This window comes from Falco naumanni, chromosome 1 (genome assembly GCF_017639655.2).
Source record: "Falco naumanni isolate bFalNau1 chromosome 1, bFalNau1.pat, whole genome shotgun sequence".
Classification (NCBI taxonomy): Eukaryota; Metazoa; Chordata; class Aves; order Falconiformes; family Falconidae; genus Falco; species Falco naumanni.
In genome coordinates, this window is record NC_054054.1 from 108,392,723 (window position 1) to 108,417,721 (window position 24,999).

The following is a 24,999-nucleotide window of genomic DNA, read 5'->3' on the forward strand; positions in this document are numbered from 1 at the left end:
GGATGAAAGAAATAAAGCAAAATTAGCACTTCCTGGAAAACTTCCTTCTGACTGTGATACCCGCAAACATGTAAGAAATTGTCTCTGACTGGCTGGGAGCCACAAAGGACGGCAGTGTACCATGCTGTTCTAATTCTAGTCTGTGGCTACTGCTCTCCAGTATCACTTTAGGAGTTTGCAAAATACTGTTGTTCCCTTGTGTTTATCCAAGTGCCCTTCCATGTTCTGCAAGCTAGGAAAATATTGGCTCACACGTCAACCGAAAACCATCAGAAAGTAAGACTGAAGAGGAGTGTGTACCTGGTACGCAGTCCTTCCACTGGGAGACATGACTCGGGTGACAGAACGCTGATCCACCAAATCCAAAGCTGGGACAGCAGACGGGCCAAATACGAACTTCAGCCTGAAAGAGAACATGTCTCTAGTTAGGTCACATCGCAAAAGGAGACCACCTGGCTTAGCCTTAATCCATAGGATTTAGCCCTATGGAGGCTGGAATGCCTGTAAGCCAAAGGTTCCCATTGTCTCTCAAAATCCCTCCAGTGACAGCTCCATTAATTGTGATACAAAGCAACAGAGTGCATTTATCGTCTCAGCTTTTTTGGCTTTCACTAGGTGACCACCAATCCCTGCCCTGTCCCTCTGAGAAAATCCCAGGACTCAGTCCTTAAGGACAGCCTCTACTCTGCCAGCTATTTGGATCTGGTTTTTAATATTCTTAAAGAGAACTTCCAAATTTCCAGGCTGCTCCCAAACACTCCCACATTTCTTTGCAAAATGCCACTCAGATTTAATTACGAGGCATTTTAAAGATTTTTCTTATACAGGACATTATTTATGGCTTATGTGTTTCTTCTTCAGCACTATGACCCAAACACTATTCTGGCTGCCTGCTGCAAAAACAGTAACATGAATTGGTTCCTGTCCTGAACTAAAATGAGACAAAGTACATCAGAGACACAAAAGTGAGATTTTTTTCTAGTTAAGTCTCTATGACTGCGACACAGTGTTAACCATGTAGGTGAGGAGTTATCGTTGAGCAGCATCTCTGGCTTGCTAGTCACTTTGCAGATCAGTGATCACCGCAAAGGGAGTGTAGGTGAAGTAAGAGACATGAGTTGTCCTTACAGTGGTCTGATCAGCCTTTTTGTCAATATTTCCGTAATTCTTCTGATACAAACTCTGTGTATACAGAGCACTGGCACTAAACCAACTTATCAAACAGTGAATCTAGACTCTAAAATGGGAAACTTCGCTTCTGTCCAGCGCCCTAAACACACTAGGTCATCTTCAGAGGAAACTGCACCTCTGGCAGCAAAAGCAAGGCATGCTGGCAAAGAGAAGATGCAGGAAGGAAATCCTGGGAGATGCACAGTGCTGGGGATCCAACAGAGGTTACAGGCAACAGGCACTGTCACACACATGGCCCAACACTCCTTGTTGCAGTGAACTGTGAAACTGTCACAAGAGCACAATGAGTGTAAACAAGGATTTTCGTGGAGGCAGCACCAGGTAAACAAAAGCACATGGAGGCAGACTTGCTAATGCCAAGGGGAAACAGGGACACACAGGTGCTCTGGGACACCTTAAATGCACATACAGACTGTCCTGGATGAGTTGCCCTGGATCAGATTATTGATCACTTGGTCTTGAATCCCACCTCCAGTCATGGCCCACACATCGCGCCTCAGAGCAGGGATGATACACAGCCCCTTGAGCAATAGGAAACACAGCAGCAGGGCTCCTTCCTCATCTCAGGGAAACATTTAAACCCTGGAGAACGAATGAGTCATTTTGCAGCGACTGCATATCCTCTATCACAGTCACAACTGAGGTATAAATTATTCTTTCTCGACCCACCAAATTGCATCAATAGGAAGCTAAAGACCATCTAGGACAGACTTAAGACACTCCACTGCACATGGAGCCACCAGATAGCAGTAGTTTTACATCCGTAAAGCCAGCAGGGCTCAAAGACAGCAAATGTATTCCATATAAACACCCAGGGACAGCACGTGCTTTATGTCACTCCACCCGCCCTAAATACCCTTTCCCTTCCCTTCCAAGTAGGACACATCACCATGCAGGGATGCACTACTGCACAGCATTTATGGATCAGAAAGTGCCTGGAATGGGGTAAAGCCAAGGTGAGCCAGGTTTGCTCAGGCACCTGTTTGCTTCCTGCAAAACATTGCCTTTACACAGCTCTCTCTCTGGCCTCCATGCTGTGAGGCAGCACCACGGACTCACATGCTGGTGTCCAGCTGCTGCTGGGCTCGGTGCTGTACGAATCCACACCAGCAAGTGGGAAAATAGAGTTCTGAGTCCTGAAGGCACAGTAATTTCTACCTACACACTTGTTGTCTGCACTTCCCTGCAGGGAGGATTCTATCTCCTGCTGATGCCATGCAAGGGTATACGATAAGGTGTATGTCAAATATGAACAGTTATACCTTTAGCCTCTGGTCCAGAGAGCTCACAGGCTTAACAGTTATTCTAGGCCTGTATATCTGGCTCCAAAGAGCTCGGGGCAACTCAGCTAACTTTACAGACCTTTTATCTGCTGAGAGAAATCTGTGTAGTCTAGATTAGTTCCAAGGGTAAACAACCAGAAAATCAGCAGTGATGAACAGATAGCACAAAACATGAGCAGGAGAGCAGGAGAAAGCAGAGGAACATTTCCAACTCCAGTGAAGACACAAAGAGCCAAGGCAGAGCCCTGGCGTCTCAGCAGCATGGCTGACCTATGCGTCTGAGTCAAGCTCATTGAGAACAAGCCAAGCAGACAGACTTATTCCAGGAAGACCAAAACTTCAGTTGCACAAACTCAAGGCAATAAGGATTGGCTTCATCTGAGGACTGAGAAGAGGTGGGTGGGGGAACACTCAACGTAAGACATTCCTTAATGATTAGGTTTGGGACTGTAAGGGGGCTGAGATTAATGAGTTTCAGTAACTCTTTCAAATTTGGGGAATTCTTTTTTTATGCATATAATTTGATCAGTCTAACAGGAAATAAGGGGAATGCCCAAAGGAAATTCAAGGACTTCAGAGATTTGGAAGAGATTCAGAAATTAAATCAGAGTCCTTCTGAGCTGCTGGTCAGAGGGAATTGGTGGAAATCTTATTGCCAAGAGTTACCACCCAACTGTTATTAAACTTAAAAAGGGATTTTCTTTCATGACAAGAAGGAAACAAAAAGTTACAAGACTTGTCAAATATAATCCCAACACTTCAAAGGCCACTGTGGTCCCAAAGACGGAGTCAGCATGCAGACCTTTCACAAGTGTTATGTTAGATAACCATAGACTCAAAGATACCAAGGCCTGAAGGGTTCCTGGTGATCTCCTCTCCTGGCTAAATCACAGGCTGGCAGGAACACAAAGTTAAAGAGGAATCTGAACAGCCCTTCTCACTGCGATGGTGCCTCTTCCCTACCTTTAACACCAATTAGGGAGGGTTGCAGAAGCTGTGAAACTTGGATCTCTTAGGAGTCTGCTTGGGAATGACTGAAATATTCACAAGCTTCAGTCAACGCAAGGGTGATGAAGCTGACCTGAGATGACTTCTAAACAGAAGATGACTCTCAGGGTAATCTTCAAGTTAACAATTCCCTTGTGCAGACAGATGATACGTTCACTTCTCCCTTTCTATCACACATGCCCATGACTCAAACAGAAGGGATCTCAGGATGCTGCTGTGCTCACAATGATATGAATGCAGCAGAGATGCAGCACTTCAGCGGCATGAATCACTCTGAAACACAGTCCACTCTCACAGAAAACTATTTCCAGATCTGAAGGTGGACTCAGAGCTCAGTTTGAACATTCTGCGTTCCTGCATGTTTAACCTACACAAATTAGAGCAAGTCATCACAGCAGATTCAGTGATACAGAGATAAATTTCATGAATCTCTGGAGAAACCCTTGAGATACTCTCTTTGGACCTTCATTTCCAACACCAGCAAAACCACGTAGCAACTCTGCATGAAAAACACGTACTGGTCAAACAGAGGAAAAAACCAGCAGTACTAGGATGAGAGCAAATTATCAGCTGCCCTTTAGCAGGACACTTGGGACAAGAACTGAAGGAAAAGATACTCACCCCAGCAGCAAGTCATCAGGGACTGCAACAAAAAGAAAATGAAGCGTGATTTTTCTGAATTTCCCGCTATGAGAGACATCAACATCGCAGGGAGGCTAGTGCCTCCCTAATGTACCCCCAGAGGCCACACAGGCCTGCAGCGCTCTAGCCATCCTCCCTGGCCACCAAAAAGCGACAAGGAGCAGCAAAATGATCTGCCACAGTAGTGCTAAGGCACTTAGCAAGTACAGCAATCAGAACCACAGGGATTAATTTTAAAAAGAAATGCAGAACCCCAAATATACTTATACGCATGCAAGAAAAGGCATAGGGCCTCAACATCTTACTCTACCACTTTAAGAAGTTGGTTAAAAATACATATATTGGTTTCCCTAAAACTCTCTTGGCATGAGTTGAGAACTCTGGCATCAAAACTTCAAAAATGTTATTCTTTTCCCAGCAGAGTCTTGCAGGGCGCCACTAGTTTATAGCTTTTAATACAGCACACAGAAACATAACGTCTTCACTTATTGGAACTTCTTGTTAGAATGGAAAGTTAGACTTAAGAAAATTAGTCTGTTTGTTGTAGCTAACAGCTTAGGCTCTAATCTGATCTTTCTGTTATCGCTAATGGGACACGATGTACTATGTCTCTGTATTCCACTGGAATATCAGGGCATTTGACTTTAAAATCCTTTGTTCTGACAATTCAAAATATTATCTATAACTTAAGATGTTGGTTTGACTTTTCCAATTTTATTCTAATTTAATTCTCCAAAGTGATTGATCAGATTGTTTCCAGAGTTACATCTCAGTGCTATTTTGGTGCTTTAAGGAGAAGTGTACTTTAAAAGGAATGTGAATGTTGAACTTTTTTTTTTCTTTTTTCCTAATTTAAAACAGGATAGATTTATAAAGCTCTTTTTAAGTCAGATGTAAATTTTGGATCTACTCTAACCTGACAGGAGCCATACTGCAACTATGCCAAAAAGCTATCAATGTGGTCACTGTATGACAGTTGAGACATTAAATCTTTGCCCATTCCTCACTGAAAACGTAGTGCTCAGACTACTCTGAATGTTTGGTCAGTTGGTTGGTTTTAGTGCAGTTAAAAATACTCCTTAAATAGACACTTTGCTTAGGAAGAACCATTCTGTGCTACTTATCAAGTAAACACAAACAGTAATATTCTTTCAGCACAAGTTACAGAACTATGGTAGTAATCCAAAGTGCAATGAAGGTAATTGTTCTTAACTAGCTGCTAGAATTGGCCAAGATTTAACTGTTGGCTTATCCTTGCTTCATTCAAGCAATGGGAAACTCGTTTTTCACCCAGGGACCTCTAACACCCCACCCTCTGCCGGTTGGTCATGAAACACGATCATTTTTATGAAGACTCCCCTTTCAGCTCTAATTTGGAAATTAGCGAGTCTATAAAACCAGCAGTACAGTAGGCACAACAAAATGCCTGGCTAGTTACATGAATTATCACCCCTCAAATGCAAGCACTTACACTACAAGCTGTAAGCAAGCAGCATTCCCCTAAGTTCCATGTTCAAAAAAAGTGTCTGAACTGGTCTGATTTTTTAAGGGGCCTGACTCTGAGAAGGGGGCTGCTCCTCATTATCTGTGCTTCAAACCCCTCTTTGCCACTCCTGAAAGCGAAGGCCACCCCTTAGGTAAGAGTCCGCAGAAGGTGCAGACAAGGGGAGGCCAACAACCCTTGTTCCTGCCTGAAGGTTTAACAGCGTCACTCCAACGGGCCCACCGCCTGCTGGGATGGTTCCGTTTTATCTTTACGTACCATGTGAGGTCTCCTGAAAAGCCTTTTTGATCTCTTTCAAAAGCTCTTCTGCTACTGCTGGCAAGGTACTATCCATCTCATCAGTTCTGGCCTCATGACTGGAAACAAGACAGAAGAGACAGTGGGAAATCAGTAGCGTCACTGCAGATACTATAAATCAGGACGGTTTATCCGCAGGATGGTTTATCTCTATCCCGACCCGGTAACGAGGCCAAGGGCCTCTTCAGCAACTTCTGACACGCGTTTTTCACACGTTCTGGGAACAAAGGGTTTCTCAAAAAGGCACAAGTGTCTCTCAGAGCCCCCCACGTACACACAGGCCCCGTGGAAGGGACGGGGGGCACAGAGCAGGCAGCAGGCCCGGCGCTGGGCCAAGGCCGCTGAGGGCAGGGGAGGCCGCAGAGCCCACCCGCTGCCCCGCGGCAGGGGGCCCCCCTCGGCGAAGGAATGGCGGCTGCCTGGCCCTGGCAGCGCCTGCTCCCCGGGCGCTCCCTCAGCAGCCGCTCCCAGCCGCCGGGCCCGGGCCTACCTGCGGCCGCGCCGCCATGAGGGCGCGTCGCTATAGCAACTCGCGCCCTTTGCCCCGGGTGACGCGCCGGCCCACGTCACGTGGCGAGGGCGCGCTCTTAAAGGGCCCGCGGGAAGATGCTGGCGGCGGCGCTGCCGCGGGCCCTGTGCCGCCTGGCCGCACGGCGCTGCCCCGCGGGGCTGCCCCCGGCCCGGGCCGCCTGGCGCGGCGGGGCCCGCGGGGAGGAGCGCAGCGGCTGGTCGGGCTCCGCGCGGCGCCGGGGGACCCGGCCGGTCGGAGGGGCCCTGGCCCTCCTGGGAGGTGAGGCGGGAGGCAGGCCGCGGCGGGCCGGGCCGGGGCGGCCACCCGTCACCCTGGGCCCGCAGCCTTCTCCCTCTTCCCCAGGGACCCCGAGGAGGACGGCGAGGACGCCATCGTCCAGCTGCTGAAGCGAGCCAAGGTGAGGCGGCGGGGCGGGGGGGCCGGGGCTGGCGCGGGCGGCCAGCAGCCCCCGGCTCTCCCTGTCCTGTCCCCGCAGCTCAGCGTCATGAAGGGCGAGCTGGGGGAGGCCGAGCAGCTCCTGCACCGGGCCCTGCGGCTGTCACACCGCTCCGACAACAGGCAGGCCATCGTCTACACCTACAGCATGGTGAGGCGCTGGGTGCCCTTGGGGTGCTCCGGGTGCTGGGCACAGGAGCTGTGGTGCGGCTCGGCCCGCAGCCCCGGGGGGCTTCAGCGCACCCTGTCTCTTCCAGATGGCAAACGTGGCCTTCATGCAGGGACAGCTGGACAATGTGAGTAACTCTGGCTTCCCCCCTGCCCCCGAATTTTAAGAGGGTCTAAGATTTTTTTGATGTTTTTTTAGGGTTTAAAGATTTCTAAGCCATGTGGAAGCTCCTGAAGGTCTGGCGTGCAGTGCCCAGCAGAGACCTCCCAGCATGAAGCAGAATAATCTGCCTTGGGCCCTGCATGCTGCTGGGATGCTTCCACTCTTAGATTTTGAGCTCCAATACAGTGCACAAGGGAAGGAGTACTTTACTGTCACATGCCACAGTCAAGCGTTTAGGTGGCTGTCCCAGGGAGAATCCTGGAAAGGCCTGAAGGCACAAAGGTGTAAACTCCTTGCTGGTGTAGCAGTCCTAAAGCAGAAACTGAAAGGAACCACTGCTTGGCAGTACCATTGGGCTCTGGTTAGCCTTTCGCTTCTAATTGGTCTTGACATACAATGTAAATGCCACAAACCTTAAGACACACTTCTTCTGGTAGTCTGCCTCCATGAAGGGTAGAGATCTTTTAAGTGCCATCACTCCTCAGTATTCTCTTCAAAATTCTCGTTTCAGGCAGAAAAGCTCTACAAAGCAAGTATGAGCTATTTGCTTGCTGGGGACACAAAGGAGGTATGTCCTTCTGAGGAAAAGCTTTCAGCTGGAAGTGTTAGCAGAGTGGTGCACAACACTTTGGTCTACTTCTTGTGCTGTTATACCTCCTACTGGAGACTGGCAGTACTAGCTATGAGCTTGCCAGCTTCTCAGGTACTTGCTTTAATGGATGGAGCTTTGGAGACAACAGGATGGGGATTTCTAATGTCTAAACTTGTTCTCTGACAAAGTAATCTTTCTATCGGGGTAACACAAGAAGAATAACAGTTGCATTGTGTGTCCTTGTGGCAGGATGACAATGCAGTCCTTGAGATGTCCCTCAAGCTGGCCAGTATCTACGCTGCTCAGAAACAGTGAGTTCCCTGCTAAAGGCTTCTTTTACTTTTGTCTCTGCTTCACAGTGGCAGTGGTAGCCAAGCAGAGGCTCTTTAAGTATAGAGTGCCTGAGGAAGCTTTGACGTGACAAGTTACCATCAACCTAAAGATTTCGACCCACTGTCACATAGCACAGTGATGGCTGTTAGGACCTGCCCAGTTTAGTGCAGAAGCAGCCACAGGGGACGTAGCTCTTTAGTCTTAAATCCGTACCTTGCAGGAGAGAAGGCTTTTGAAGCAGTTGGTGGCTGGTACTAACATGTAGCTTTACTTTTTCAGTGAAGCTTTGGTGGGGGTTGCCTTAGCTGGCCTTGTCTGGGGGGAGGGGAGGCCCTCTCCACCTCTTGAATCCTTTTGCCCAAGGGTCAAGAGAAGGGTCCAGGCCACGATCAAGAAGAGGAGAGCAGTGAAGGCAAGAAGGGTCCAGTGAAGGGGAACAGTTGTCTTACAGGCCCTCTAGAACGAGCAATTGAAGGTGCTCACATTCACGAAGGAGCTTTGCTTTGGTCGGTTGTTGCACTTTGCAGGCACAAGTTAGCCCTGGCGGGCTACGAGTTCTGCATCCTGACCTTAGAGGAGAAGATTGCCAAGCAAAAGGACTTGCCTGAGGATGTCTTACCAGGTGGGACTGCCTTGTCTGCCAAAGGCTTCTCTCCTTTGGCTTTTCTCCATTTCCCTGTCCTTGATGTTGCTTTCGTATTGCCTAAGCACCATCTTCATGTCAATCCAAACTGTGTGAGTTTCCTGCTCTTGTAGGATGGAGACTCTTGCTTGGTCTTGTAGAAGTGATCACTTCCACTTCTCTCTATTTGCAGCTGAAGAAAAGGCCAACACCCGTCTCTTGCTTGGGATGAGCCTAGACTCCTATGCTCGCTATCTCCTAAACCTTAACGAGCTCTCAGTGGCCCAAAAAATGTATGAGAAGGCTCTGCAGATATCAAATGATGTTCAGGGGGAGACTCATCCACAGGTGACTTGTACAATGGTAGCTGGACTGCTAGGGAAAGAAAGGCTAATCTAGAGAATGAGGCAGCCTTAAAAGCAGCTTTGTTGGCATCAGACACATGCAGCACTAAATTGTTTTCCTGCAATTAAAAATGAGCGTACAGCATGGTAATATATAAATGTAGGACAACTTCTTACTGAAGGTTTCTCTGGGAAATACTACTTTTAGTAGTGTGACAGGGGTATGAACGTGCTGCTTCCACTGCTCAAGACTAATACACAAGTCTTCCTCTGAGGCTTCCTTTTCTGTCCTGGTGCAGACTGTGGTCCTGATGAGTGACTTGGCAACTGTACTGGATGCTCAGGGGCGTTATGATGAGGCATACTCCTATGTGAAGAGGGCAGCTGAGCTGGCAAAGGAGACTCAACACCCTGAGGAGCACATGGTGTTGAATAACCTGGCAGCAATTCTGATGCACAAAGGTAGGTAAATAAATATCCAGTCCATGTCACTGTGCTTGTGCTGGCTGCAGATACCTGTATGGTAGGATTGAACTACAGGGTTAGTTTTGTGTTACTGTTCTTAGTTTAAACAGTAGGCCTGCTGACTTTGTGTAGGCAGCCCGTGTTGTGTTCCAACTGAATTCAGCTGCTGAAGGATCCTGTCCAAGATAAATGCAGTACTGGTGCACCTGACTTAAAAGGTTGCTGGGGGATCTTGTTTCCTGTGTCCCGTCTGTACATACAGTAACTGGTTCCAAAAGAACAGAAGGCATGCTTGAGACTTGCTTCTGTGAGATCTTAATACTGAAGCAGCACCTTGTCCCATTGTCACTGCTGCCTTCTAGTTCTCGTAGTTGGCATCCTATGCTGAATGTCTTCTGAACCTCCCTAGTTCTTGATGTGGTCCAAGTAGTCCTTGCTTGTCCTTAGCATGTGGTCAGCTTCGGGAGGGAATTCTGAAAATGAGTGACGTAAATTGGCTAGCCATGCTGCTTTTTCCTCTTGCTCCAGATGACTTTCTGCAAGCAAAGCAAGTGTACAAAGAAGCTCTCAAGCAGGCACAAGAGAAGGGAGATGTTGCTTCTGTCCAGCATATCCAGGAAGAACTAGCTGAGCTGGCCAAGAGGAGAAAGGGCTCCAAATAAGTTGAGCCACAGAGTCCAACCTTGAGGTGGCTCACAGTAGCAAGGGTTGGTCAGTATAAGCAGCCTGAAACCAGTTTGGTGCAATTTTCCAGGGGAACAGCAACGATAAGGACTGCTTAACATAGATGGGCTGCTACTGCTTAACAGCTTAGCCCAAAATAAAGCTGTGAAATCTTAATTATGTAAACTTGTGGTGTAGTCTATGGTTAGAGTGACCTGCTGTGCTAGTGATTTAATTTTGTCTTGACTGCCAGCAAAGTGTGAGTCTAGCCTGGTATTAATACTTTCAGTTAAGTAATTTGCTACTCCTGACTGTTCACAAAAGTATTCAGTTTCAAAACACAGCATTACTAAAGCTAAGTCATGAAAAAGAGAACAGGCAGGAATTGTCTCCCTCTTTACATGCTGGTTAGCACAACAGGGTGTACTTTTGTCAGTGCTACCAGTTAAGTATGTAATAACTTCAACAGCATTTCACAGACTGTACCTGTATTATGACAGAAGCTCCGTGTCCTTTTCAAACAGCTTGCCTGAAGATCAAGCGTGGGTTTTTTTCTTTTTCTTCAGAGCATTTAGCATCCAAAGATAGAACTGTGCCTTCTCGGAGGAGGGGTGAGGCTATGTTACCAAAACAGAGCTGTTGTCAGAAATAACACTCTGTTACCCCAGTCAAGAGCACACTGCGTGCCAAAGCTGTCGTCCTTCCTTGGATAGGTCAGTGCTAGAATGCTAAGGCTTCCCATTGGAAAAGATGATATGTACAAACGGTCACATCTGTAAGCTACATGCCTTCATGTGAATCTAGTGTGAACAGCCTGCTTATACAACAGAATTTCAGTTCTGCCCTGCGGGGAAGCTTAATGTTAAAGCCAAAGGAGAATTAAGCCAGAAGTTATCAAATCCATATTTAGCTAGGACAGTAGAACTACCTGTAGTTCTGTCACTAAGTAAGCGACAGACATTTTAACCACTCATTTGTAAGAACTTCAGCTGGTTGGTATAACCCTTATTGTTAACTGCATCATTATTAGTTTACTTACAGTAGCATTAGCTTAACTTCGAGCTAAGAAGAGGCACGCAGGTTTTCTAGAGTAGTTTTTCCAGCTTCAATGAACATAAGTCACATACACAGCCTTTGTTCTCAGCAAGCTAGGAAGTAAAAATATGGCTGTTAGAGCCTTATCTGTTAGTACAAGCATGCCTGTAACACATTAGAGCCAACCTTTAAAGTTCTGGATTTTGGTTTTTAAAAGTGGCAGACCTTAGATGCTCCAGCAACATTAACTGGGAACCCTGCAGCACCCCTAAGGGAAGTGTTTTGCCTGTTCTTGTGAACATAGCTTGATGCTGCAAAACAAGAGGGAGACACAGGAAAAGCAGATGGAGAACTGATCCCCTTTATTGATTGGTCTGAATCCAGAAGTCACTGTCTACTGAAGACATTGTGTGGAAAAAAAAACCTTGAGTTTTATGATGCATGGGTTTTTCAAGTCTTAAATGATTTCATATCAGAATCACAAAACATATAAAGATGAAAGCATTGTGAAAGCGCTGATCAGAAATCAGTTAAAAATTTGTAGTAAACTACACTTTGTAAACATGATTTACGAACACCTTCCTGTTTGAAACAGGTCAGATGTAATTCCATACTTGAAGATTACTGGAATTGTGGTAAACCCTAACTTCGGCTCTGGAGAGGTTTTTACACTGGAAAAGTTAGAACTCTGATAACAAACTAAAAAGCAGCAACATCTTATGTGCAAATGCCACTCAAGCTGTATCTTAGGAGAAAGTGACTATCCTACTTTGGCTGTCTTGCTGCTGCAGCAGCAATAACATGAAGCTTTGCAATGAACATGCTATACTTACTGTACAGTTAGCAAAGACATTTGGCTGTACATGCCTCTTTACCTTGTATTTGTTACACTAAGAAAGTAAGAACAAGTGAGTTTTATAATGGAACTTAACTCTCTGCTCCAAATTCAAATCTACAAAAAGGGCAGATCAACTTGTTTTCCAGTACGTGTTGCTGTGGGAAGAAAGAAGTTAAAATAAGAGCACAGGTCTACAAACAGGATGAAAGCTTCACTACTTTTGAGCCAGAAGGGTAAAGGATGGGAGGGTGAGAAAAAAAAAAAAATCTATCTTTGAGAAAGACTGCAAGATTTAAGACTGCTGACTGATCTATCCTTATGCAGTGTTTCAAAAAGTAGCACAATAATTCCATATTTGCAACACAGTGTCAAGTTTCCAAATGAGTTCCTTTGGATTATTTTTTTCCTTTTTCACACTGAGGGCAGAAAAGCTTTCCTCTGAAGTACTCAGTAAACTTGCTGTTGATAAATAGTTCTGTACATCTTCCTGTTTGTAACTGGACCGTTACAGTCCTTTCATAAGATGTAGAGCTTACACGGCTTAAGGTTACACAGCTGCATTATACCTTCCATACAATGTATTGCAAATACAGTGTTAAATTAAAAATATTTGGACTGGAAAATAATTTCAAGGCAAAGACTCTGTTCATCAAGGAGATGCAGAAGCAGTTTGGAATCTGACAGACCATGCCACCCTCCAACTCAGTGCTATCTGTAAATCAGTCCTTCTACCCCAGGAGATTTTAATTCCACTTCCTGAGGTCAGTGCAGCAAAAAATAAGATGCTTTTGAAGATGGATGTCAGGACACCCTGTGGTATCACTAACCAGATGTACATATACATGAGTGACAAGCACATCATAGATATCATTGATAGATGAATGATTAAGGAGACTCTCCTAGTACCATATACAATTTTAAAATAAAAATCACCCTAACGAAGTATTGCACACTTTAGGAGTTAAGCCAAGCATTTGTAAAGACTTCCACCAAAAGCTTGCTTGTAGGACTAGGGATTGGGATGGGGATGAAAGACTTCAAAATAATTATTACATAAAAACTTTAAAATCATATTGGAGGAAGGTAAAAGTCACAGTACCTATTTCAAACTGGTCGTAACAGAAGCCAAGTAGTTGACTCGTGTGTTGCTCAATTATTCTACAAAAGCATTTTGTTTTATTTAAACTTGGGATGTAGAGGTTTTTCTTTTTAAAGGATTTATCAACCCACCCAGAGCCTCTGTTCAGATAAGCCATTTGCTGTGGTTAAATATGACAGTAAAATGTAGTAGCCTGTTCTGACTGCATAAATGCAGAAACAGAAAAACACTAAGATAGGCTTTTGGGGCACAGTTAAAATTCCCAGTGTGCATAACAGTGAGGTATGCCTCCAGAAGCTGTTCTTTTTTTTTTTTTTTTATCCTTTTAAAAATGAACCATAACATACCCATGCAATAATATTTCTGCAGTGTTGCTAAATAAATCAACTGCACCAAAAATTTACAATGTGGCAGAATTTAAAATTCAAAGAAATATATCATCTTATTCCAGCGAACCGGACTATGTTAATGTACAGAATTCATTAAGGGGTCAGTCTTAAAAATCAACATTTTCACAAGAGCTTGAACACCACTGAGAAAGTGTGTCTAGGGAAAAAAAATTATATAAAAGCACAATGCCTGCACAAGAAGTGGCACGGCATTAAATGGGCAATGATGCTAGGCTGGTTGGGAGGCTAGGGTTATGGTTAGGTGAGACTGGTAGGGAGGCTAGGGTTATGAAGAGTACTCTACACTGGAGAAAATGCTTAAAAAAAAAAAATTACAAAATGACCCCCAAAGTTTAGGCAATGATTTGAACATAAGTACACCAGATACTATAGCAAGGGAAAAAACACTGCAAAAAGTACTCTCTATTTACAGAAGAATGATTTAAAGACATTATGGTTTTCTTTACAAATAGATGTAGAACAGGAATAGTCCACGTTTTTTAAAAACTCTTTACATATTTATCTTTAGTAAGTGAACCTTCTCGATCACAATCCTCCAACGCACAGCCTGTGCAGAAGGCATTTAACGGACTCTCCATCAATTCTTCATTGTGTGGCCCTTGCTCTCTTCGAAAGTCTCTATGGGCACAAGTCAAAAATAGATTTCTTTTTTTGACCCGCAAAGTAAAAAAACAAAAATAAATCTGCATAGTTCAGTCATCACTGTCAGACAGAGTCTCATATTGTGCTGAAAGCAGTGGTGCAGGCTCTCGCTCCCATATCCTGTTCTGTTGGTGAGTGGTTGCTTGGCTCATGGACGGCGGGGCACACGCAATGGATGTTGGCGGTGTACTGCTGAGCATCCTCATCGTCAACGGGTTGTAAGGAAACTGTGTTGAACCTGAATCAAAGAGAGTTTCTCCAAGTCAAAAACACGAGCTGTTCCAAGAGATCTGCATCTGACAGACAGTCTAGTTTTGGTTGTGACAATAGCAGAAAATCTGTTTCAGAAAATCCTCGTATGCTGTAAACTTTTGACCCACGTATCAGTGTTAATATGTCTACATCTGACCCTTCTACGAATACCGCATCTGGTTTGTTCGGTTTGAAAGAAACCCGTTTCTTACCTGTTGATGAAGGCCTGTCTTCCCAGGCCCACACTGGAGTCTGTCTGTGGTAGTCCCCTTCTGAATGCACAGATGAGACAGAAGAAGGTCTTTCGGTTCCCAAATATCCCTGTCCAGGAATTGGAGACTTGGACTTCCTACTGTTTGACTTGCCGATTAGCTTCTGCTTGCTGACTCCCCCTCCTGGAAATAGAAGGGACAGATTTTACAAAAATGTTCCACTGCATTTTAGCCTCTGTATGTTTGTTTCTGTAATTTATCACACAGCAGCAAACGGGAGTTTCACACTAGTGCCTTCTGAAATGATTTACTATGACTGGTGACCATACAGGCTAGTCTTCTAACACAGTATTGCTAGAAAAACCCTATTCTTATCACAATGGGGTTATATTTCCACTTTCAGGAAGGGGGATGTTTTCAGTTCAAGGTAGCTCCCACTGTTGCGTGTTCCTTATAGGTGATGTGCTACACGTGGATTTTCATCAAACCACCAAGAAGCTTCAGGTACCTAATACACGCTGCTATCTCTTCCCCATTCCATCAGTATTGTCCTTCTCCCAAGAAATAGTGGCTAACACTTCGGAAGTCACCAGCACTATTTTGAAAGCCAAGACCACTTCAGGGAATGGAAACAGCATCTCTATCACTTCCAGAGGAAAGACCGATTTTCAGCGACAACAAGTTCATTCAAACACTTAATTTATGTATTTCTTCACAGCCATTAAATATTTAGACCTCACCTGAATTCGGTGACGGATTAGCTTCTTCCCTACGCGTCTCGTTACTTGCTGATACCGCAGCACTGGAAGTGCCAGGTGCTACCGCAATAGACTGTGACATTACAACTCCATGCTCCTCACTCTTGTCATCAAAGTTTCCCATCAATGCTTTCCTAATAATGTCTTCCAAACCCAGATTACTGGCAGGATCTGCAAAGGAATGACCCCTAGAACTGACTGCACCTGGGAGATAAAAGAAAACATACAGGAAAACGTGGGAGGGGTGGCAAAAAAACATATCTCAGAGAAATTACAAAGGGATATGGGAAAAGATTTTAGAAGCAGAAAGGTGTGGGGGGTAAAAAACAACCAAAGATTAGAATGTTTTTAACACAAAGCTACATTCTCCAAAGCAGCTCACAATGGCTACAAGTTAGACATGCCAACACTGAAGGGCTACGTCAGTGGTGCCACTGAGTGTCAGACTCTTTGCAAAAGGGTAAATTTTTCTGTTTTATTGGCGTTTTTTAAATAGCAAAGGAAGCTGAGCGTGCTGATTGTGATAGCATATTAAGTAAAATCTGCAGCTATTATTCAATTGTAAGAAAGGAGACCAGAAGAATATTTCTCTCATTAATAATCCATACTAATTTGCCTTATGAAATGTGATACACAGCAAATATTTATTCCGAAAGCTTGCCCTCCATCTAAATTAATGGAGATCAGTAATTTCTCCAGTTAAAAGACAGAAGGGGTAACGACCGACCAAAATAATGTAAAGTCAATCTGTGGCACAACTTTTATATCTGAATCTTGAGTTATCTCCCACATTGAGTACAACTCTCTGCCTACCTCTTTAACACAGTAAAAGTGTGGGTTATGTTTAATTTCCTCATCTCACAGAAAGTTGGTGGGCTTTATTATGCGTGTATTATAGGAAAAAAAATACCAGTATTTAAAATACTCCAGTTTATAAAGTAAATTGCATTTGATAAATTAAGCTCAAGTTTTGTTGAACTACACTTCATTTAAATCGTATTTAAGTGAGATGCTAACCAATTTCATGACTTCTACCTCTGTGTAAGGTTTGCATTGATCTTTTTCTGGTTTACTTTTGGTTTACTTTTTCTGGAATATTTTACTGAAAAACTTACCTGAGGTAGTGACTGCTGGCAAATTGAATATTTCAGTCCCTGGCTGCGCAGCTGCTGTAATTAAAACACAACATTTCATTGAGTTTTTCAGTACTGATGATCACTGTAAATGATCACTACTAGTCCTAACAGACGAGGTATAATTACTTTTGAACTATTTTCAATGTTCATTTTTTTCCCTTCTCAATCTTCTAAGATGAAAGTGCTTCTATGTGTTCTCAGGAAAATGATCTGTATCAGGGTAAAAGTATCTTATATGGTCATGGCTAACCTTCTTTTAAAGATGTTACTTCAGGAAGCAGACTGACCTTTTGACATTTCACAATCTGTGGACTTTAAAATGCAAAGCTGCATTTGATTCACTAAATGCAAATTTTGACATGCGAACCTTACAGACCGAGTATTTGCACGTATTAAAAAAATAAATGGCAACAACTCTGGAGTCAATAAACCACCCCCTCTCCCACATTATCTGTATTATGTCAAATTTGAGAATGAAGATTTTAAACCATAACACTGAATTCAATATAGAAATGAAAAGATTAGTAGCAGCAATGGCAAGCGCCAAGCATGCACATAAGTTTTCAACAGAGCAGCATCTATCGGGCACACAATGGGGATCCAATAAAAATAATACAGCAACTCTTACTGACACAGCCTTGTTTCTCAGAACAAGGTTAATTTGTTGCTCAGTGCAAGAATGTTCACTTTCAGATAAACTCTTCTTAGGCACCGAGTTTACAACCAGCTTAAGCTCTCATTACCAGTAATTTTGCTGCAAAGTTCTGTTAAGGTTTCCAAGAGAAAAACAAAAATATAGGTCTAGTATCATATTCTACCATGTCAGTATCCATGACTGAAACTGTATCAAAACACGGCTTTTTAACAGCCATATTCATAAGGGCCAAAACACAAAACATTCAGTTTCAAGACACTTTTCCAAAAAGGAAAATGCATAATAGTTAATGTTGATACAAAACTAACTACAGACACAAAGTTAACGAAAATAACGTCAGATTTTAACAACTCTTGTTAGTTATGTGTTTTTTCCACAGTTTTCAGAAACCATTTCCATCTCACAAAGTCAGTCTTAAAAAGTTTACATATGGTAGTCCTATATACACCAGCATTCCCCCCAAAAAAAGAGAGGAAAAAAAGGAAAAAAATTACTAATATTCCAGTTCTTTGGTCATAAATTATTATACATGTGTTTTATATTCATAGCTTTATATTCATTCATGTCATTTGAAACATATTTAGGTCAGGGCATCTGTGGATGGCAGTCACATAAAGCTTAAGCTGGAAAAATTCAGAGAAAAGCCAAGTCCTGCATACCCATGTCAGCATCACCTCCGCCAGATGAGTTCAGCTTTCGAAATATCTCCTGTTTCTTGGATTTTACCATTGGTGAAGTGTTCTCAAGTTTGGTGAAAAACGAAGGCAGGTAGCTTATACTACCTGGAGAGCGAGAGTCAGTCCTGCCAAGACCAACATGTGTCAGAAAGAGAGAATGTTTTTGAAGATGTACATTTAAATCTTTCCAAATGCAGCCAGGCAGAAACCACCAACGTTAATATGAGCTTTAAGACTCTTTCCTCAGCCTGGGTTTTTGGGACTAGACAAGTCTAATCATTCTCTAAGAACATCCGCTGTGTCCAGGTAACATTTAAGATTCTACAACTCAGAGAAAAAGTGACCGTGTCATTGTGCTGGGGACTGGTACAGGATGATGCTCTTAGAAGTCATCTCAGGGCGCCTCCTTCTGCCTTGCAACCTGCATTCTGGCTGAAGTTTGCACTGCAGATTGGTAGATGACAAAATGTTGAAGCTAGAAGCCCAGATACTCATCCTAGCTGCTCCTCCTAGTTACAATCATCTTCTTATTATCGTCCCCACCATGCCACTAAAAAGGATGCATTCCTTTTTAAGTCTGCTCACCCACCCTGTCACACATGGTCCAAGCAAATAAGCTATTTCAGACATTTGGGGAAACCAGGTAAAATAATCTTATGGACTGGAATCTGGTTCAAGAGCTGCCAGTTAGCCACCCTTGCTCTATGACACAAATTCACACCAGGATCCACATTCCGTATTTCATAACCCTTATCAATTTTACATTCACAGTAGCTGGCACACATTCTGCACATAACTTGTCACATTAACATAAAAAAAATTGCTGAAGTAAATGTCAAACTGACAAGGGTTGTGTTTTACCTTCAGATCTTAAAATACGCAATTTTAAGGCTGTTTATAAAGATGATAAAGGCAGTAGTATTCCACTTAAAGAATTTTAAGAAAAAAAAATAAAATAAAGCATGAACAAATTCAGGTGAGAAATCTAAGCTAAGCTAGTACCAGGGCCATGAACAGCTTGCACTGTTTTCAAAAGTAGATGAAATGATCAACTGTATGTCCACTGTAACACAATATTCCAGTTTAAGCAGCAGCAATCTGGCAAATCAGCTTTAATTAAAAAAAAAGAAAGAAACAAAAACCCCAGGACATGCCACCCCATACTTAAATTAAAAAATAATCTGAAAATAAATTTAAAAATAGAGACACTAGACTTCCTAAACCAAGATCCTTAAAATTCTATAAAGTGCAGTCTTCCGTGCTACGACCCTGAAAATCCCTTTGCATCTAGGTCACATCCATCACAGACAGTAACAACCCTGCCAGTAACTGCAGAGTGGGGGGCAGAAAAAACCCCAAAATTTCACCAGCATAAGCTTAAATAAATACATATTGAGCATGCTGGGTGCTATTCCTTCTTCAGCAGGTAGCAGAGCAAATGACAGAAGCATCTATTGCAGTGTGCATCTGCCAGATGTTTGACAACACCAGCACTGACACAGTCTGCCAGGGACCCCATGTAGTTTACACTGCAGGTCTGGCAGACTGACAGATAGCCCTGGGAAACAGGGTTGCCCCATGCGTGGGCCTCCTGACACCCCACCTTCACACCTTCTGGAAACTAAGCTCCTTAACTTAGTGGTATTTCCTGTGTTGAGCTGCTTTATAATCACAAGCGTTGGAACCTGCATTCCTCCATGTTTCACCAGGACAGTAATCAAGAAGCTGATCGGGCAGGAGAAGCCTGAATTATTTATTACATATTATGGAAAATGGACCTTTCCCCAAAACCACTTCAGTTTTATAGAACTGGCACCCACAAGGAGTTTGTTATTATGTTTTCTATCAGATATGACAGAGCACACTGCTTGCACTAAGAAACTTAAGACAACACGCACAGATGACATTTCATTCAGGCTTCTCAAAGCAAGTCCCAAGCAGCAAGTTTTGAATGCTACTACAAACGGATCAACAGTGATTAACAACTTGCTTCTGGTAGGCGAGGAAGATCACTTAACTGCTCTTTAATAAAGATACTGTTTGCAGCACAAAGATCCAGAATAATGTTTTTAAAATTCAGTTTTACACATACCTCTGTTCAGTAGGCTCAGTTCTTTGGGAAAGCAAAAGAACATTTTCCTGTTTCTCATGTACAACTGGGACCTGAGGTGGTGAGATTGGCTCATAGGGCTCCGAAGAGACGTGGCTCCTCTCTGGAGATTTTCCAGGTCTACATCCATAATTCAGAGACAGTAAGTAGTCTTAGTGTGTGTAAAGCAGTAGTCAACACATGTAATTGCATTCCAGTTGTTACACAACTACTTATGTCTAATTATATCTGTTATGTGCTTTAATATACTTGGTGATCTCAAAAAGATGACTTTGAGTTGTCATTTGAGTTCTAAGTAATTAAACATCTCCACCCCTCTAAAGACTGGAAATTAAGCATAAATGAAGGAAAAACAGTTATGAGGTATGTTATGGAGCCAAGCAATTGTAAAATCAGTACAAGACAGATGTTGCCTGGAAAGAGACCACAAGTTATCTCTACTTCGATGTACTTCGAGATCACTGTGCTATTTTGTACAAATATCATATTTGGGTATTCGTTACATTTGCAGTTACACTGAATACATGCATTACCTTCCCCTGGTCTTGTCAGACAGATTTTCAGGTGACACTCTAGCTCCTGGCCGCTGATGGTGGACAGACTGTGACTCAGGACTGTAGCGATTCGATGTCTTAGCCCGGGTAGAAACAGGCGTTGGAGCAGGGGTGGAATTCTGGAATGTAGTGGTGGGAGGCTGCAAAGAGGCCTGAGAAGCTGCTTGGTTTCTAGCGAAGTCTTGTGTAATAATTTGCTGATTGTGGCCAAAAAAAATAGAAAAGAGATCTTGGTCAGACATTGACCACAGCATACGTATTCATGAACTAAATCAATATGAGACAGATTGCAACAAATGAGATGACTGTAAGTTCAGACACATTATTGTATAATAGCCTCAAGTAAAGCTAACAATTACAGAATCTGTATTACGTTCCAAAACACATGTTTTCATGATCAAAATATAACTTTTCACATCTGAAATGATGCATACAAATAAACCTACACAAATGTGATCAGCAAGGGTGATAAGTCGATGGGTCCTGGGCACATGTGCCATCCCTTCTGCTTGGGAAGAGGGAGGTGGAGGTTGTTGGGGTGAAGGGGGTTCCTGTTGTGTCCTATAGCGGTGAATCGGCCCCTCATATTGCCTGTTTGGGTCATCTAATTGAAGAAGAAAAGGTCATTCTGTTAAGATGATATTACTGAAGCTTCAAGGTTTGAAAGTTCTGTGCTTACAAATTTAAAAGATGAGGTGTTTCTGCATTAGATTTTAGGTATCCTGTGTGATAACCACCTTTTCCCCCTTTCTTATATAGTCTCTACAATTTAGAATAGATAAATAAAGCTTAATTCCATAACACAGGTGAATTTCAGCTCATTTCTCACCTTTAACTCTACTGTAATAGTCTGAGCTTTACCAACAGGTAAAAAACCATAGGCATCAACACCAATATGCATTAATTTTAAATAATATATTGAAAATTATTTTCTTATTACATCGGCTACACTGTAATCTATTTAATGCCAACAGTCAGTCTCAATACATTTGCTCTGGTTTTTCCACACATCACTGCAACAAAAGTTTCTGAAAAGTTAATAATGGTAAGCAGTCACCTAAAGACTCCCAAGATATTTTAACTTTATTGTAATGTCATGGACCTGTAAATATAAGCAACACAATTGTGAGGATATTTGCATATGCAGATAAACTTACTCTCTGTCTGGCTAGGTTTAGGTGTCTCTTGTTGATAGGGCTGTAGCTTTTCTTGAGTAGGTACAGGTGAATTTGCAGGGCTGATCACCTCAATGGCATCTCCAGGAGCTTCATACCGGTGGGAGGATACTGAATATCAAGGAAAGGTTGTGGAATAAGGTGTAAACAACACGGAAATTTTTTGTTGCCTATACAAAGCAACACTAGCAGTTCTGTTAAAATGACGCCAGTGAAACGAAAATCAAAACATTGTCTTTTTCTCATGATAACCATGGTGACACAAATACTTCCACAAAACAGTGTTCCAACATAAACCAAATAATTTTAGGTTTCCTGACTTCTGATAAGGTTAGCCTTACTATCCTGCATTTCACGTTGTAGCGTGGAACCCAAATAAAGCAAACAACTCTGGTTTTGCAAGAATCTTGAGTCACTATATACAAAACCTGTGTTTGTCTGCAAAGTGTTTCTATTGTGCAGAGGTCAATATTTTATCATTAAACATCAGAATCATTCCATATCTCATTGTTTCCCTAAAAGGCTAAGACAGACAGCAAAGAAGTAGATAGTTACTAAGATACGTACAACTACTGGAAGAATCTGAACTTTGAGAGCCCCTATCTCGTGCATCCTTGTCTGAAGCAATCTGTCGAGTGATGATCACATCTATGAAGTTAGCAGCAGTAATTGTGGTCTTTCCTCGAGTTCTCAGCTCTTCCTCGTACCTGGATTTAGGAGGAGGTCCTTTCTCTTTACCAGCCTCTGAATAGACTACTGATGAAGTCTGTCCCTGGGACTTGCCACCAGAAAAATTTGCAGATGTATAGGGGCACTGGACAGGCCTCTTTTCTACCTCCAGTGTCTTCTGTTCCATCTGCTGCTGTTCAGTAACCACAGCTGATCGGCGTCCCATATTCTCTTCTATCCTGGTTCCTTCGTGTTTGTTCTCTTTCGCTTTTGCAACTTCCATCTGAGGAGCAGAGGCTGCAGCATCTACTAGTGCTGCAAGGGCATCAGCAGCAGTATTGTAACGGGAAGCTGGCAACCCTTGAGTAATAGAGGGAGCTCCAGGGGTGAGCTGCCTGTTGGCAAACATTGAATATTTGAATTATATCACATGAAAAAAAAAAAAAAGAACTAGAGCCACATCATACGTACAACAAAGTGAAGCTTTTGTCACACTACATTTTTATCCCAACTGGACTAGTGAAAATGGAGTGGATCACTTCCAATAAATCCAAGGGCAATCAGATAGTGGTATATCCTCATCATCTAGTATTTTCCCCAGGCCAAATGCACCTTTTAATAAGCTCAAATATTAGAACAGGTATCTCTGCAACAGTAACTTAGAAAACATACATGATACGTAGCTGGGCCGCAGGATCCAGAGGTGTGATTACACTTGTCCCATTGGTTCCTTGAAAAATACTAGGCCTTTGCTGCAGTATGTTTTCCTGGCTTCTAACTGAAGGGGATGGGGACCGAACATATCCGTGACTGCCAGGTCTGCCAGGCTGCTCTGCACCTGCAGAACGTAGAGCAAAGGGGAACAAATGTATGAAAAAATAGGTCACTCATAACAACACAGAACTATGTATCGATGCAGTCTCCTCCGCATCCTTTCCCAGTTGTCTCCACCACTCTGGATACGACGGTATGTATTAAAGGTTTAAATGGGAGCATTCTGTTTACAGTGCTCTGTAATAAAAATAATAATAATAAACAGATATGCAAGTTGTGCTAGTGATAACCGGGATTCACACCATTCCCTAAGTACTACACTGGTATGAGAAAAAGATCAAGAAGCCCAGTACTTGCAGAAGTTGCAATTGTGACTAGAACTGCTAGGTAATAGGAACCTGCCTTAAGTGCAGACTAAAATCAAACTGCGTAACGTGTTGTTAATAAGCTGCATGTTGCTAAAAAGCAGCTATAGAAAATGAGCAGTCACAGTCTACAAGACAACCGATCCAAACCTAGCAATGTGCACTCACCTGGTCGAAGATAAAGTTCAGCAGGGACTGAAGCTATTCTCTCCCTCTCTCGTTCTCGTTCTCTTTCCCGCTCTCGCTCACGTTCCCTCTCCCTTTCCCGTTCCTTCTCCCGCTCCCTTTCCCGTTCCCTTTCAGCATTTGCAGCTGCAGAAGCTGCCAGGTGTGTAGGGTGTCCTGGAAGGTCCGCAAGATAAAATAAAGTAGCAAAAAGAGACACTCAAACATAATTTGTTGTAAACACTTACATCAACATATCCTGCCACCCACTTACAGCAAAATTTCCCAAATACATTCTCATTCCACTCAAGACTATCCACTTATCTAGGAAGTCAAAAGCTTAACATACAGTGACAGCGGAAGGCTCAACAGCCTCTAAGCTGTTCCTATACTAATTAGTATGAACTATTATGAACTAAAATGAACTAAAGTGGTTCCTATACAATTAGAGACTAGACAGCTTACAGACCCAAATTCCACCCTTCAACACATGTAATATCAGGTTAGTGACATCCTAATCATATAACTATAAATAAAGGTCTGTCAGAATGAAGCAAATTCTGAATTTGTCAGCACTCCTTCAGCTGCTAATGTAACTATAAAAGATATCATTAAGAAAACTTCTGCTATCCAAGTGAGAAGTGCATGCAGAAAGCATCACCTGAGAAAACATCAAAACATCGATGAAAGCTAAATAAAGATGGTCAATTATCTCAGCACGTCAGATGATTAGAGACATTAGCAAATCATAAGAGCTCTTACCTGGTGACAGAGAAGCAGGATTGTATGGCCTGGGAGGGAACGTAAGCTGGGTACCAGGGATATATGTGATTCTCTCCATGGGTGGTGTGCTTGTTCCTCCAGGATGAGGCACTAAGATAGTGGGAGCCATATTGTTCAGGTCAATAATTCCTGTCAGGAGATGACACCCGTAAGAACGGCCATTCAAGGACAGACCAGTGATCCACACATTACGTATTCTGTTCATTGATAATGGTCAGCAGTGAATGTTTAGTAGAAAAAATATAAGATTAAGGCAAGTGCAGAACTATATTCCAGCTGTTATAATATAAGCTATATTATACTCTCTCAGATCTGGCAACCAGCCATTTAGGAACATACTAAATCAGAATTTGCATTTCTAGCACTCCCTTTAACTGCCTGTAGGAAAAATACACTTCATGTCCATTCAATAAACCTACCTTTTAGCAAAATGTTATTACCCAGCATT

The 24,999-nt window shown here is 43.0% G+C and overlaps 3 protein-coding genes across 10 annotated transcripts in view; 1 reads left to right on the forward strand and 2 right to left on the reverse strand.

The window, feature by feature from the left end:
* ZSWIM7 (zinc finger SWIM-type containing 7) overlaps window positions 1–6,468 on the reverse strand; it is a 27,216-nt gene extending 20,748 nt beyond the window's left edge. For both annotated transcript variants that reach the window (XR_005831353.1, XM_040617184.1), the window contains exons 1-4: window positions 6,416–6,468; window positions 5,887–5,984; window positions 4,104–4,125; window positions 301–403 (exon numbers count right to left, since the gene is read on the reverse strand). Coding sequence is in view for 1 of the 2 variants with exons in the window: in XM_040617184.1 (XP_040473118.1) it covers window positions 301–403; window positions 4,104–4,125; window positions 5,887–5,962 (201 nt within the window). In the remaining variant the exon portion in view is untranslated. The remainder of the gene's footprint in view (window positions 1–300; window positions 404–4,103; window positions 4,126–5,886; window positions 5,985–6,415) is intronic.
* Window positions 6,469–6,516: 48 nt separating this feature from the next.
* TTC19 (tetratricopeptide repeat domain 19) lies at window positions 6,517–10,419 on the forward strand. 2 transcript variants are annotated; one of them, XM_040617157.1, is made up of 10 exons: window positions 6,517–6,715; window positions 6,781–6,854; window positions 6,933–7,043; window positions 7,150–7,188; window positions 7,735–7,791; window positions 8,065–8,126; window positions 8,676–8,770; window positions 8,964–9,118; window positions 9,414–9,576; window positions 10,108–10,419. In XM_040617157.1, the coding sequence occupies exons 1-10, from the start codon at window positions 6,532–6,534 to the stop codon at window positions 10,239–10,241; spliced, it is 1,074 nt and encodes a 357-aa protein (XP_040473091.1). In that variant the 5' UTR covers window positions 6,517–6,531; the 3' UTR covers window positions 10,242–10,419. The 2 variants fall into 2 exon arrangements, with proteins under 2 accessions (XP_040473091.1, XP_040473082.1); XM_040617148.1 differs by having other exon boundaries at window positions 6,562–6,715; window positions 6,800–6,854.
* A 1,203-nt stretch (window positions 10,420–11,622) lies between these two features.
* NCOR1 (nuclear receptor corepressor 1) overlaps window positions 11,623–24,999 on the reverse strand; it is a 75,335-nt gene continuing 61,958 nt past the window's right edge. For all 6 annotated transcript variants that reach the window (XM_040617050.1, XM_040617067.1, XM_040617036.1 and 3 more), the window contains 13 exons: window positions 24,531–24,680; window positions 23,772–23,945; window positions 23,137–23,302; window positions 22,363–22,859; window positions 21,778–21,906; window positions 21,067–21,224; window positions 20,600–20,817; window positions 20,049–20,186; window positions 17,939–18,081; window positions 16,604–16,657; window positions 15,471–15,692; window positions 14,731–14,913; window positions 11,623–14,504 (listed from right to left, as the gene is read on the reverse strand). In XM_040617050.1, coding sequence (XP_040472984.1) covers window positions 14,317–14,504; window positions 14,731–14,913; window positions 15,471–15,692; window positions 16,604–16,657; window positions 17,939–18,081; window positions 20,049–20,186; window positions 20,600–20,817; window positions 21,067–21,224; window positions 21,778–21,906; window positions 22,363–22,859; window positions 23,137–23,302; window positions 23,772–23,945; window positions 24,531–24,680 — 2,420 coding nt within the window. In that variant the 3' untranslated portion in view covers window positions 11,623–14,316. The remainder of the gene's footprint in view (window positions 14,505–14,730; window positions 14,914–15,470; window positions 15,693–16,603; window positions 16,658–17,938; window positions 18,082–20,048; window positions 20,187–20,599; window positions 20,818–21,066; window positions 21,225–21,777; window positions 21,907–22,362; window positions 22,860–23,136; window positions 23,303–23,771; window positions 23,946–24,530; window positions 24,681–24,999) is intronic.